Source organism: Oryza sativa, chromosome 2 (assembly GCF_034140825.1).
Source record: "Oryza sativa Japonica Group chromosome 2, ASM3414082v1".
NCBI classification, from domain to species: Eukaryota; Viridiplantae; Streptophyta; class Magnoliopsida; order Poales; family Poaceae; genus Oryza; species Oryza sativa.
In genome coordinates, this window is record NC_089036.1 from 33317122 (window position 1) to 33332133 (window position 15012).

The following is a 15012-nucleotide window of genomic DNA, read 5'->3' on the forward strand; positions in this document are numbered from 1 at the left end:
TGGGCCGGCTCCAAGCGCAGGAGTCCAGGAGAGTGGAATTTCCGGCCCGTTTCGTCATGTGAGCCGATGGGCCATATGTGCGATACAGAGCTAGGCCAACTAGCCCAAATGTTTTTGCCCAACAAGCAGCGTCCTGCGCAGGTCATGTTCTTCCTGAACTACTCTGAGATGCATGGATATGTTCTTCTTTTTCCTTTTTCCCCCTTTATTTCATAAATATAAATTGTGTTCTAGAACGAAAGAGTTTCTTTGACAGCATTCTTGACCTCAAAACGTTTGAAAAAGTTAACACGACAAGGGAGTTTGAAATTGTTTTGTAAGACAAACTTACGGTAGTACGGATTTGTTTGGTTCTCTACCATCCCACTAATTTATTAGTAGTGTCAAATTTTGGGTATGATTTGGCAGTACCCAGTTTTAGTATAGTAGAATAGTAGTATTAATTGTATTGATTTGGTAAAGATTGAAAGCAATCCAAACAACTACTACTTAAAGTTACCAAATATCTAGTAAGATAAGTATGACGTCAAACCAAAACAGCCCTACGTTTGTAGAATTGTAGATAAACAATGGAAGTAACACAATCAATTACTTGTATGGAGATGTACTTGGTAGTGCAATGGTAATGGGTGTATGGCTTCAACCCTGAAATATTGTGTTCAATCCCTAATACACTCATTTTTTTTTCTTAAAAAAAATGTTTGGAGGTCTCTCGTTCCAAATCTCTTTTTTTAAAAAAATTACTTGCTTGTATGGAAACAACGGGCAGAAAGACATCAGAGTAACAAATCTGCCGGGCCGGCTGGAGAAACCTGGGCACCATGGTGAAATTTATTACACTCTTTTCTGTGGCAGGGAAAACAACAAAGCGCCATGTGATAGCCCCATGCAAAATGCTATGCCTGTACTTGTTTTTCACTCGACAATGCAGTGCCATTTCCAAACATTCATCAGCCATTCAGCATCCAGACAAGCGTAAGCACGCTGCATAGCTGCATTGAGCTTACACGTCGAAGAAGAGGTATTAATTCTTGTGTGCAACTCTCAACAAACGCGAGGTCGCGGACGTGCCAGCACGAGTCCGGCGGCAGCTCGCGGCCGCGGCAGCTCGGCGTCGTCGAACGCCGGCAAGCTCTCGAGCTCGAACAGGTCGGAGCTGGACTCGCTGCTCTCCTTGGCCCTCTCGCTCTCCTCCGCCACGCCGAGCGCGCGCAGCAGCTCTTCCACCCTCCTCTCCGCCTCCGCCGCCGACTCCTGCGCCGCGGCCACCTCCCTCTCCGCGCCGCGCAGCCTCGCCACCCCGGCGTCCCGGCACCCGTGCTCGCCGTCGTCCACCACGACCGCCACCGGCGAGAACCGCACTGCCCGCCTCGCCGGAGTCAGGATCCCACCCGTCGCCGCGGGCTGTCGCCGGGAAGCGCGCGACGACAGGATCGACCTCGCGGACGCCGGCTCAGCGGCGGTGACTGCCACTGCCGCCGGCGCCACCGCCAGAGCCCGCGGCGTCGTCGGCTCGGCCGACCTGGCTGACCTCCTGTTGCAAAGCAGAGCATTCAGAAGGCACGCGAATGGCGCCGACTTGGCACCATTCTTGTTCTTCCTTCTGCCCCTCTTCTTCTCCGCGACGTCTCCTGTTGACTCCGGCATCGGCGGCGGCGGCTGCGGCGGCGGCAAGAGAAGCGAAGGCTGTGGGTCAGGCCGCACGCGACACGGCCGCGGCGTCTTCTGCAGCCGCGGCGACCGCACGGAAGAAGCAGACGGCGACAGGTTGTTGCACTGCGAAGGACGGCGGCGGCGTCCGGGCACCGGTGACCCCTCGGCGTCGGCGGGGGACGCCGGCAAGCTGCCATCGGCGTCGAGGGAGTGGTAGATGGCGTCGAGCAGCGCGGCGGAGAAGGACGGGTTCTCCCGGTTGCGGCGCGGCGGCGCGAGACGGCCGCTGTGGTGCGGAGACATAGTGACGCCCCCGCGACGCGCGCGCGGCCGTGGGACGAACGCGATCGCGGCGAGGGAGAGAGGATCACAGATTCGCAGGGGCTTTTTGGTTTGGTTGGTGCGTTCGTGCGGAGGTGTCCGTGGGGGTTGAAAAACGCCGCGCGCGCGCACAGGTGGAAACGGGGGCGGATGACACTGCGCGCACTCGAGTTTTCGCCTTTTTTTTTTTTAGTTGCTCGTCTCTTCCCCAGCGGTGGAGTTTGTTGGGGAGGAACGGACGGTGAGGGCTCTGCGCGGCGCGCGGTGACGGCGTGCTGGTAAAGCGAAACTCGAGTCATGCAAAGACACTGCCCGTCGACAATTTGTACATTTTCTTTCTCCCGCAGTGGAAATTGAAGCGTTAACAGTAAAACAGTCTATCGATGTAGTGAGTGATGAGTTCGCGAAAAAAAAGATGTAGTGAGTGAAAACAACGAGAATCGATAGCATCTCTTCGAAACCGACGCTCAATCAATCGGTGATTGATCATATTTATCATTTAAATTACTCGGCGTTGATATCAGTATGATGCAGAAAGAAATTAGAATTTGCAATACTTGGTAACGGTTGTAAACGGTACCTCTTATATAAAAAAAATGACGCTCGGTATGAAAACGGTATTTGGACGATCGGAAATTTTTGTGACTATTAGGGCCCTTCCGTATGGCATGCATGTGCTCCGTTCACTGATTTCCATTTACTTTAGCCCGTTTAGCCGGATGCTAGGGATGCTAGATTAACGTACGTGTCGTTAGTTAGTTCATAAAACAGAGAAGCTTTCCGTCGAGCGGCAAAGCGAGCTCTTTCCCGGAGCAAAGAAAGGCGCGGGGGTGGTGCATCGTTTCTCTGCTGGATACAATGAACAATTTCTTTCCTTGTAAGATATTCGAATCGTGCTCTTTTTCTAACTACGGTTCATGATGGTGCAGGCCAGTGCCGACGCAAAAGCTTGTATAAAAAACTAACTTATAAACCTGAACCCTACAAAGTAAATTGGCGATGAAACACCACCCACCATGATTGATGCTTAAGACGACGGTTATGCAACTCTTTTTAAGCTATGGATGGAAATTCATAAACAGACTTTAATAAATGTGTTCTTCTTATCTTGGTTTGGTTTTTTATTTTGTTGGGTGTGTTTAATTTCATTTAAACTACACATTTTGTTAAAGTGATACTTTGTAATAATTGGATGTAGCTCTGATAAGTAAATGCCGGGATGTTTATTCTATTATCTAAAATAAAATGATTGATGTGTTGAACACTGGTCGGTACACTAGAATATGGTGATCCAGACGTGCACGTACATCGACTCGCTGCAGCAAAAACGTTCCCAAAAGAGTTCACGAGTCAGGCCCACACTGATAGTCTTCGCGCGCGTCCTCCGCACGTCTCTTCGCGATCCTCCCTTTCGCGCAGCGGCGCATCGCATATGGGCGCGCGGTCCACCGGACGACGAAAGGAAAGCGAATCCACCGCGACATTGCGCCGCGGCTAATGATCAACTGCGCCGCAGCCGCCCCCACATTGGCCACTACGCGCACACGCACGCAGCTTGTCTCGTCTAGTCTAGGCTTCCTCCACTTTTTATCGCACGTCGTCGCACGACCAATCTGCCTATGTTTTTGTTTGAAACGTCCCGCACGGGGCGGCCACGCCGTCGCATGCACGTCACGGGCGCCTGGCGCGGTGGCGCTCTCCCGGCAGCCGACGCGCCTCGTCCCGTGCGCGCGTGCCATGGTTGGCGGTTGGCAACGCCGCACGCTCCCACGCTGGCCACGCAGCTAGTAAAATCGAGATGGGCCTAAACTTCCCGCCCGCGTGTGTCCGGGACTCCGGGTCCCTGATGCCGGCCTGTTCCGTGGGTGGACGAGAAGCTCCGACGAGAAGTGTACTCTCCCTTTGAGCATGAGCCCGCGACGAGAGCTCCGCATGTCTTTCTCTGCTCTGCTCCCACGTTGCGACATTGTCTCTTGGATGCAGCCTAACGAGCTCTTGTCGACGATGGGCTTAGAGCAAGTTCAATAGTATAGCTCACTACTAGCTATAAATCATCTATAACCAATATAATAGTCAATTTATACAATAATTGTTTATTGTATTATTAATATATGGTCCCACAATGTCATACAAATATTACGTTTTGAAGTTCGTGCTGCAGCTAGCTACAGATCTGTAGCCAGCTGCTCTTCTCTCTTTTCTTTTAACTCTTTAAAATATGTTTTATAGCTGGTTTATAGACAGCTATTGTACCTGCTCTTACCACCATACCTGTTAGCGCCCGCCATGTTTATTTTCCTCCTGATAGTCATCATGGTGGTTCTTTCTCGAACTAGATTCGGCTCCAATGTACGAGCAGGCTGGCACGACGACTAGCTGTGGTCTGTGGAGGAGGAGTGTACTGAGGAAGGTGGGAGGGAGAGAAGGCAGCGGAGGGTGGCACGGTTCATAAAACCGATGGAATTTCATGAAAACCAGTTGACTTTTGTGAAACTGTTAGGTCTGAATTTATGAAAACCGGTCGGTATTAGCTAGTTTTCCGTACGGCGTTGACTAAAAATCGTTGGTTTTTATCGTTTTTGATCGGATTTGGTAAACCAGTGAAGAGCGATTTTTTTACTTCGAAATCGAAAAGTTAAAGCCTAGAGGAGTACCTAAGACGACAAGGGGGTGAGCGACAGTGAGGGAGATATTAATTATTTTAAAAACATATTCCTATATCTTTCAAAAAAAAAATTCTCTTCTCCTTAAAAAACTTTTAAAGAAATAAAAAAGAATCCATCTAAGTATTAATGCTCCTTCTCCCTTAAAAAATTGACCTCACTTTTCAAAAAACTATACCCTAAATAACTTCTTTAAAGAAATAAAAAAAGCCAACATCTCATAAAAATGGATTAGAAATAAACTAAATCATATTTTTATCTATAGATCATATTGTAATGCATAGGCATGCAACTACCCCTCTATTTCATATTATGAGTCACTTTGACTGTCAAGCTTAAACAAATTTGACTAAGTTTATAGATAATAGTTAGCAATATCTACTATGCAAAATTAGCTTCATTGAAATACCCCCACATGGTTATCGGCTCCGCGGACCTCTAGCAATATTGTCATTGAAAATAAAAAAGATCGAGAAAATAAGAAGAAAAGTGAATAATGAAATAGTAATATATGTTAATTTTTTAGTTTTACATCGTATTACAGTGAAGAACAAAATTAATAATAATAGTATATTATCAAAACATACCATGGATGTAAGCAACTTCCCCTCCCCCCATGTGTTTTGGCTAGTGACATTATCCCCTCTTCCTATCTTCTCTCAAAGTCCCCCAATCATGTTTAGGTAAAAAAAAGTTCTATTATGACTAAAATAAAAAAAACGATTCGACTATATTATTTTTCAAAGAGAATTCATTGTGTCACTGATTTTGACTCGTTATATAATATGATATCGTATTTTGCTTAACTTCTATTCCATCCGTCTCAAATTATAAGGCATGTATTTTTCTTACATGGTCTTTACTGACATACTCTAACCATTAATTTACTCTATATTTTGTTGCCAACGAATATAAAATTAGCATCACATGAAACTACTTTAAAATATAAATCTAGTGATATACTTCATCCGTTTTACAATGTAAGTCATTCTAGCATTTCCCACATTCATATTGATGTTAATGAATCTAGACATATATATGTGCCTAGATTCATTAATATCTATATGAATGTGGGCAATGATAGAATGACTTACATTGTGAAACGGAGGAAGTAACATGTATAATACTTAGCGTATATATATTTAGTATGATTGTTAGTTAAAAGTTACTGAGCTTGATTTTTCTTAAAAGGAGGACGCCTATAATTTAGGACGGAGGGAGTATAATATACCATCGCCCTCTAGTTAGACTCCATTATCACTGTATAATTTTTTTAATTAACTCACGCAATTATCCATGGAACAAAAAGTGTTCAAAATTGAACAAAAATTTCGAAATATCATATTATGAAGTAGCACAAGATTATCCATCTCAAACTTTAAGTGCAGTTTTAAAGTAAAAAAACTGAGATAGAGTGGAGCAGCTCGAGTATCTCCGTATCTCCCCCTTCCCTTCGCGTAAAAGAAAATCCCCCGTCTCGTCTCCTCCGCTCCTTGCGCCATCTCGCGGCTGAACAGGGGAGGGGCGCCGATCTCCGTCTGGCGCGCAGAGCAGGGGGAGGGGATCCTGGTGAGCATCCACATCCTCTTTCTGGTTCATCTCTCTCCCACCGGGAGTACTTTTGTCTGGAATTTGCTTGCGTTAACCCTAGTTTCTCTTCTAGATCTGGAAGAAGCTTCTTCTATTGATTTCAGAGCCTTAACCTTAATACAAGAAACAGTTTGTTTGTTCCCCCATGTCCCAAGTTGGATCCGCCCCTGTCTGCCAGTTCAGTAGTTTTTGGTGGGATTTTGAGGATCTCACTATGGTGTGTGATCGCTTTTGTCATTCCCACCACACATGGATTTGCTCATTTTGTAATAGGGGAAAAAGAGTGGTGCCTAAAGATAGCGTGGATCATATCGCAATAGTCTGTCCAACAATTACCTGAATCCTTTTGTTTAGTCATAAATCCTTGCAAATGTTCTTTATATTTGTTCTCTCTACTCTCCAGGATTGCTGAATTACTTAATTGACTTAATCTTAATCCTAAACTTATTAGCTGACTGTAGAATTTCACCTTGGTAGACTTCGATTAGTAAGGGTATTGGATGAAGCTTGTACTGATCTATGGAGGTGGGTGGTCCACAAGATGCTCTGGACAACAGAAGTGATGATAATGACTTTGATAAGAATGACAATTCTGATCCTGTTGTTTACCAGTTAGTTCGGGTAAGTTCTCATCATAGGGTCTATTGGCTATACACTAATATACATAATTGGTTCCAATTGTTTAGTCAGTTCTTTGAGAAACACATTTTCTTTAAAATAAAATGTTCAGGTTGAAGGTGATGGAACACTTATTCCTGCTACGGAGGATGAGGTCTTACAGTTTGAAACTTTCCTTCATGATGAGAAGGTTGATGATGATCTGCCTTCTATTGACGATGTAACACATGTGGAGGAATATTTTACTAATGATTGCATAGTGAAGAAGCCTGAGTTTGAAGGTGCCCTCAGAAATATTATTCTATCTCAATTTCTACTTTATTGTCATTTCTGTTTGGGTGATCATACTTCCTTAGATCGATAACTGAATATCATGCCATGTGAGGATAAATTGTAGTTTGCAAGCTAGCATGATTAATGAATTGATTCGATTGGTTTGATTACTTGAGATGTTGACTTATTACTATATTTTCACAGAGGGGCCTTCCAAATTAGACACTGCAGATGTACAGACACAAAAGTTAGATGCTGGCTTAGAGGTATATTGCTTATCCATTGTGCATCATGAACATGATTCACTAAACCTATGAGGTATATTGCTTATCCATTGTGCATCATGAACATGATTCACTAAACCTATTTTCTGTTTCATTCAATACCCTCACTAATCGAAGTGAAGTATCTTCGATTGAGTATAAGCATTTTATGACCAGATAGTATGTTAATTCTATTAGATAATAGGTTTAGTTTGTTCTTAGGTACCTCTGTGGTCATTTTTTTCAAGCTAATTCTGGCATGGTAAAAATATGGATTAGTTCTTTTTTGTCTAATTAGCAGTTCAAAGTTCAATTGTATGCGGTCTCAACAAATTCCACTTTTGTATGTAACAACTTTGTTTAGTACTAGTTAGGAACATATTTTTATCGTCATCAAGAACTGACATAGAGATGGATGGATGGATCAAAACTATGGGATGAGCTTCAATGTAATGAGAAGATGCTGAGTTCTTTAAGTGAACACAGGATATGCGGTGAGACATATCTGACTGACTGTAGATCATTGAAAGATGTGGTAATAAGAGATTGATCTGTGTGAAATACAATCCCAGGGCAATCTATTTTTATTTGAGCACTTCCCTTAAAACCATCCACTAAACATGCACCTGTATACATCTTCTTTCAATCTACATATTCAAGTTGATGTAACACTAAATAGATGCATATCATTTCACAGGAAGACAGGTTATGTACATTGAATGATTCGATAGTTCTTCCTTCAAATTGTTCAGCTGTTCATGACCAGCAGCTGGATAAACTAAATACAGAACAAGGGGCAAATATCATTGCCCAACAGGACAATGCTTCGACTGAGACTACAAAATCAACAGTATTAAATGACCTTTCTTCTGATAAAGAAAAGGCTGATGCCTGCTCGAAACCTGTAAATGAGGCATCTGCAGGACAATCTGTTTCTGGGGTTACTAGTTCAGTTCCTGATTTTTCCATTTTAAAGGGAGAAGTCTGCTTGGATGATCTTACAATGAGAGAACTTCAGGAAGCATTTAGAGCCACATTTGGGCGTCAAACTACTGTCAAGGACAAGCTATGGCTCAAAAGACGGATTGCAATGGGGTTGATCAATTCATGTGATGTTCCAAGTTCAGGTTGTGTTGTTAGGGATTATAAAGTTATTGCCATGGGTGCCAAACAAGAAATACCAGTGGTTGAAGCAATACCAAAGATGGAACTTGAGGCTAATTTGGTTAGGGACCAAGTAATGAATCCTGGACATGAGAGAGATTTACCATCAAGTCTTTCCTATCATAGTGAGGAGCAACAGAGATCGTCCAAGAGACTCAAAAGAGTACCAACAGATAATGATGAACCACAAGTAACTATTTTTGCCGAACAAGGAACTACTAAGAGAATTAGAAAGCCAACAAAAAGATACATTGAGGAGCTCTCAGATATTGACACTCATGAATCCACTGGGAGACTTTCTTCACCTGGAAAAAGGCATGTATATGATGAGGTGTTATTGAGACCACGGATAGCGCCTTTGCATGAGGTTGATTCGTTGAGCACAGCCTATCCTACTAGAGAAGATACTCTTGGAGGGTGTAGTGTGCATGTGCCTTATGTTTCAAGGATGAGAAGGGGGCGCCCTAGGAGTAACTTCATTCCATTTTTGGTAATTGTCTACCTATGCATTATATAATCTTCCAGCTCTGGACAATTTGACTACCATTTATTATCATTGTGACATTTGCGCAAATATTCGATTACTATACAAGTATACAGGACCAACAATATATTTGGTTACTCCATTTTTGGAACTATTTTAGGGATGTCCTCTTTTTATGTTAGATGCTTCCTTTTTCTGCTCCTTTTTAGAATTTCTTCTTTTGATATGAGATTGCAAGTACCTTCTCTATTTATCAAAATAATATGGATTTCCATAAAGCATTATGTTAACGCATTTTGGCCTGTAAATTGCTTCCTGCTCAGAATGCATCTGACCTAAGAAACTTATCTAAGGGAAAATGTTCTTGGAAGCCAACTAACTAAAGACTCATGCCCATTTTCAATCAAGCAGATTATTAATTTTCTTTTTCACAATTTCACTCTTTGCCCATGGTACTTCCTACAAACACCGTGTGCTATATTTCATAAATTAAATGTGGGAAATCTCTGAACTTTTTGTTAACTGATTTTGCCATTGTAGTCTTTATTTGATAGTTTCCTCATCATTGTGCCAATATTCCATTTGATCTGATGTACCATATTGCACCATATACCAATTCAGAATAATTTAGGACAAAACCATATTTTCATGTGTCATACGCTATTAGATTTGGTATAATTATCTCAATGTAGCTACCTGAATCCTTTTTTTATTGCATCAGGATCCTGAGCCTTCTGTGGAATGTACTGAGGCCCCTGCTGCAGATGTAGTGAATTTGGAAAAGGAAGGTGAACGGAAGAACCATGTAAGCAAAGCCATAGAAGTTCCACTAGTATGATGTTTCTTCATGTTGGACAATATAGTGAAAATCCAACTTCAGAATGAAGTACTGACTAGAAATATATTTGAAACACATAGTACCTCAATGGCTTAATGCTGTGTAATCTACTTCTGTATTATGTGTTATATAATATTTTTCTTCAACTTGCTAGCAGAAGAACACTGGGAAGAAAGGAGTACATGTAGAAACATCTTGTGAAAAGGATGTTCAGGGTCTGCAGGACAAGGATTTTTGCGACTCTGATGACAATCCCAAAACAAAGCGGGGTGGGAAGCGGAAGCATCATCGAGCATGGACATTGTGTGAGGTTGTGAAGCTGGTCGATGGTGTGGCCCGATATGGGGCTGGCAAATGGTCCGAGATTAGAAGACTAGCCTTCTCATCATATTCGTACCGCACCTCGGTGGATCTTAAGGTGCAATTGCCTTTTCAACTCCTAGGTTTGTTCGTGCATTTTATTTCTTCTAATGAATCATGATGCTTATTCAGGACAAATGGCGGAATCTGATCAGGGCCAGCCAGACACAACTTTCCACTGAAAACGATGTATGATGAACAGGCTGTTCTGTTCGACCTACTTTCTCACGTTCTGGCATTTTTTCCCCTTTGCTTTGCATCTTGATTTATTTACCCAACTTTCTCTTTGCCACTGAACAGGGTGTTTGTCCACGGAAGAGCAATCCTTCTGCCATACCGATACCAGTGTCGATTCTGCTACGAGTAAAAAAACTGGCTGAGATGCAGTCTCAAGCTGGCGACGTGAGAGTGCCGATCAAGTTTTCAGGGCAGAGCACTACGGTTGTACAGGGGAAAGTTTCGGGTTTCTTGTGATCCACGTGTTGCATGCAAATAGAGGGGGAAACCACTGAGATTGATGTACGCTTTTGGACGTCTGTGAATACCACACTTGTATAGCAAAGTTGTGATCGCGACTCGCGTTCTCGTGCAAAAGAAAGAGTCGACGTATGTATTGTTTGCTCCTTTTTCTACACACGAACACTTCCTATGTTCTCCGAGAGATTTGACTAACGTACCTTGAGATTGACATAGTCACCTTAAACACCTTGTTATTGAAAGAATAAATGCTCCTTTTTCGTTTGCACGGATATTAACTTCTTCTCTGGATCCGCTTGTTTGCATCTAACCCAAGTCCTAATAGCCTTGCGAATGTAAAACAGATGTTCGATTGCATGGAAGAGCACAAGAGATTTCTTAGTCGCGACAGAGTAAGGCTTTGCAGGCATGTACAAACCAAAACTAAGGGAGAAATTGCACTGCAGCTAGAAGGCAATCATTTGATCGAGAAAAAGGTATAAAAGCTGATACATTAAGTGGCGTTAATATTAAAGTACCGGCACAAAAATGGAAATATCAGCACTAATCTGGATATAAACTATTAAAGCACTAATCTGGATATAAACTATTAAGTGGCGTTAATATTAAAGTACCGGCACAAAAATCGAGCAGGAGGGCGAGGGCTATGGGCACTGCAACACCTCACCTCGCTCACCTCACCACGCACGAGCGAGCAGCTGATAGAGTAGCACAGTCTGCTAATGTAGCGCCGAGGACTTGGAGATCAAATCCAGCAGAAATTTACTTTCACCCGAAGGATCAACCTTCTCCACTTTGACCGCGGTGTTCTTCACTTTGCGCTCATCGCCGTATGATTCTTCTTTGACCTTCAGCCTGAGCAGATATTCCTGAAACAAGCAATTGAGCATGGTGTCTGCAAACCGAGGGTCCTCGCGCTCCTTAAGTGCGTTGAGCTCTGTTGCCGAGCAGCCAAGCAACTCCTGCCCAGCCTCCTGGAATGCTGTCACCCAAGCTGTTCCCGAGTGATCTTGAATCTGAAACTGCAGGAGATACCTGTAGTCGCACTCTTCAAACTCCCTATCGCATTTGTCACAGGTCCAATTGCCATTAGTACTCTTTGTCACCTTCTTATTGCACTGCCTGTCGCCAATCATGTTAGGGCAAGCTGTGTAGAAGAAGGACTCATTCTTGAAGAATATAACGGTGGCTTTCACCGTAATCCAGTCAGGTTTGTCCCCCATTCCAAGACCTTCATCCTTGATCTGTGCTACTGTCTTTCGGATCTCATTCCTTGATGCTCCAGGCGTGATATCTCTGGATATGGACTGAGTAGAAGCATCTCTTCCTCCACTATCAAACCATTGCCTGAGACTATGAGCTTCAGCAGAATCAGGGTTGATGAAGAGCTGAGTTGAAGAAATTGTGCCGACAGACTTGCCACTGAAATCACTCACTTTTCCTGCTTTGACAGCCAGCACAGGAAAGATCCCACGTTCAACCATTCCTTGAAGCTGTGAGCCTTCTCTGTTGCAAAAGTCACCCCACATGGTTACCTCAACACTTCGACCAGACATATCCTTCAGGTTCATAGTTCTTTTCTGAGTTTCCATGCCATTTTTCCTCTGTATTGTGGTGCAAGGATTGACCGATGTAACAACACCTATGATGTCAAGGATAGCATTGTTCTGGGCATCCTCAATTTCATTGATCGGTCTGAAGTCAAACCGCTGGGTGGGAATGGAACTGTTCTCATCAGGACAAAGATCCACAGTTGATCCATTCTCCAATAAAATCTCCCACTCATTGTTAAGATGGTTATAGTTCTTCTGTGCAGGTCTCAAGTTTCCTCTTGATACCACATAGACCTTACCAACTTCCACAACTTCATAGAATCGATCAAGAAGAGCATTGAAGCATGTCACCCGTATCTCTCCCCCATCAGAATCAAGCAAGTCAAAAGAGAATACTTTCCCATCACCTTTAGCATTATGGTATCGGCGGATATCTCCCTTGGCAGTAACTCTAGCCTTGATAGCCCAGCGGCCTTGATAAGGATTTAAAGCAGATATGGGGATTATTCTAGCAGGGGCTTCATTTTTCATGATTGCTCCATGGTTTTTGTAATTAGGTGCAGGGCGATAAGATGGCTGGACTGTTGGTTGGAAGACCGGAACTTTGTCACTGGGCCTAGTGGCAAAGTTAGAGGAGTTTCCTGCCATCGAATTTTGGAACAATGGAACATTGTCACTAGGCTTTGTGGTTGTATTTGATGAGTTCCCTGCCATCAAACCATATTGAGGTGCTCCGTTAAATTGCTCTACTCTTGTCGGATTTGGGATAGGAGATCCAGTTTCTGAAAGCGCTGTAGGATTCCCAATTATCTCACACTCCGAAACAAGAACTTCCAGGTTCAGAATGACAATAATCCTACAGGTATTGCAACAAGTCAGCTCAACCAACAAAAAACAATTCTTGATTCTGCTCTATCAACCAGTAGATCAGTTGAAAATAAGAATGCAAAAGGCTCAGAATATGATGATTCACACTGCTACATGAATACTATGTTTAATTACAACACCTTTTGGTCAGAAACTTATCTTCACTTTTGCATTTGTCGCCTTGCCAACATGATTTGAATGGACACAACTATGCTTCCAATTACTTATGAACCAGATACAAAAGAAATGCATTTAGTACGGTGTTGTGTTGAACTGAATGGCTACAGCTAAAAGATAAAAAATACTTAGTACTTAGACCCAAACTGTTCACAGCACCAGACAGTTGCAGCATTAATGCTGATCAATATCTAACTACATTGGCCAAATCGATGCACCCAAACATGGCGATTTGTTGGCTAGAGAAAAAAAGGCACACAACTAAATTAGTGAACTAAATCAGACAACACTGTAAAGTGTGTAGTAGTCAAACTGACCATATTACCTTCATCGTTTGACATGCTACCTGCCAGAAATGGCGAACACCAAAGGCTACCCAAGCACATATATCACACTATTTTGTAATCGTTAATACTAATGCCAGCCAATTAACTACTGAGTATCGACAAACACCAATTTGTGTCACAGGACAGCCTTAGTTACCACTGATTAGTACTGCAATACCGAGGCCTCTTTCTGACAATAATAATTCAAATCAGAATTAAAATCAATTGGACAAATGGTTAACAAGCACCGATCAAATGATGTCATAAACAAAACCATTGTCAGAAAAATTTTGATGCACCTCTACTAGTATCTAGTAGGAAACATGAAGCTCATCGACAATTTACCAACAGAATGGCAAGTACTAAGTATTAATTTAAATTGCAAACTAGCTGAAAGCGGGAATCTAAACCACACGCAGACTGACACACATAAAACCAGGGGCAAGCATGAACCCTAAAACGAAACGGGCCAAAAATCGCACGCAATCACACATCGATCAGAGGCAGGGGAATGGGGGGGAAAGTGGAGGAGGAGGCAACAAAACCTTCTGGGGCCGACTTCGTTGATGACGTACTCGCTGAGCTGCACAATGCTGCCGCGTCGGAGGGCGCCGGATCGGGCGTGGTCGCTGAGCTGCGCGGCGAAGAGCGCGGAGGACGCGGCGGTGCCGTCGGAGACCACCGCCCGGAACCTCTCCCCGCGCGTGACGCCCGCGCCGTTGACCTGGACGCCCCGCAGCTCGACGATCTGCAGCACCGGCTTCAGGTTCGTGTCCCCCGCCAGCGCCGCCGCCACGCCGTTCGGCGTCAGCCTCGCCATCGCCATCGCCACCCGCCGCCCTCCTCCACCTCCACCTCCACCTCCTCCTCCCCCTCTCCGCTTCAATTCAATCCGACACGGAGAGGCGCGGATTAACGGGAAAACCCCCGCCCTGGATGGTTGGAACTTGGATTGGGACGAGGAAGAAGGGAATGGTTCGAGGCTTTGAGCTCTCGAAAATTCGAAAAGATGCGAGGGGTGAATTAGAAATGGTCCGCTAATTAATGAGAGAGGCGGTTGATGTGGAGGCTGCTCCTTTCGGAGGAAGACATCGACACGCTTCAGATACACCAGCCGTTGGATAGATTTGGCATGATCGCATCGGACGGCCACAATATCCCAGAGTGGATGGGCTGGCCTGGGCAGGGATGAGTTCGCTGCGGGTGGGCCGGCCCATCTCGTATTCTGATGGGCCGTCACGCGGCGCGGCGAATTCGAAGCCTCGGCCCACGTTGCCGCAGCGGTTGACACCGATGAGTGATAACGCGGTCCAGTATTGTGGTGATTGGCTGATTGCTTACCATTTTGCACATTGCACTTCTATCATTGTGCGGCCATGTTTAGT

At 44.1% G+C, this 15012-nt stretch overlaps 3 protein-coding genes across 11 annotated transcripts; 1 reads left to right on the plus strand and 2 right to left on the minus strand.

Annotated features, from left to right (window-relative positions):
• Positions 1–1044: 1044 nt before the first annotated feature.
• Positions 1045–1956, minus strand: LOC136355292 (protein BIG GRAIN 1-like A). Its single transcript, XM_066307680.1, has one exon. The coding sequence runs from the start codon at positions 1954–1956 to the stop codon at positions 1045–1047; it is 912 nt and encodes a 303-aa protein (XP_066163777.1).
• A 4155-nt stretch (positions 1957–6111) lies between these two features.
• LOC4330901 (uncharacterized) lies at positions 6112–10976 on the plus strand. Of its 9 annotated transcripts, none has more exons than XM_066307420.1 (10): positions 6112–6206; positions 6301–6546; positions 6705–6848; positions 6958–7126; positions 7323–7384; positions 8079–9035; positions 9751–9834; positions 10025–10285; positions 10360–10416; positions 10528–10976. In XM_066307420.1, the coding sequence occupies exons 3-10, from the start codon at positions 6747–6749 to the stop codon at positions 10699–10701; spliced, it is 1866 nt and encodes a 621-aa protein (XP_066163517.1). In that variant the 5' UTR covers positions 6112–6206; positions 6301–6546; positions 6705–6746; the 3' UTR covers positions 10702–10976. The 9 variants fall into 9 exon arrangements, with proteins under 9 accessions (XP_066163517.1, XP_015625820.1, XP_015625823.1 ...); XM_015770334.3 differs by having other exon boundaries at positions 6301–6444; positions 10022–10285; XM_015770337.3 differs by lacking the exon at positions 6301–6546 and having other exon boundaries at positions 6679–6848; positions 10022–10285.
• A 63-nt stretch (positions 10977–11039) lies between these two features.
• Positions 11040–14689, minus strand: LOC4330902 (replication protein A 70 kDa DNA-binding subunit A-like). The gene is made up of 2 exons (NM_001401988.1): positions 14173–14689; positions 11040–13113 (listed from the first exon to the last, which is right to left on the minus strand). Exons 1-2 carry the CDS (start codon positions 14451–14453, stop codon positions 11424–11426), a joined length of 1971 nt encoding a protein of 656 aa, NP_001388917.1. The 5' UTR covers positions 14454–14689; the 3' UTR covers positions 11040–11423.
• Positions 14690–15012: the final 323 nt, after the last annotated feature.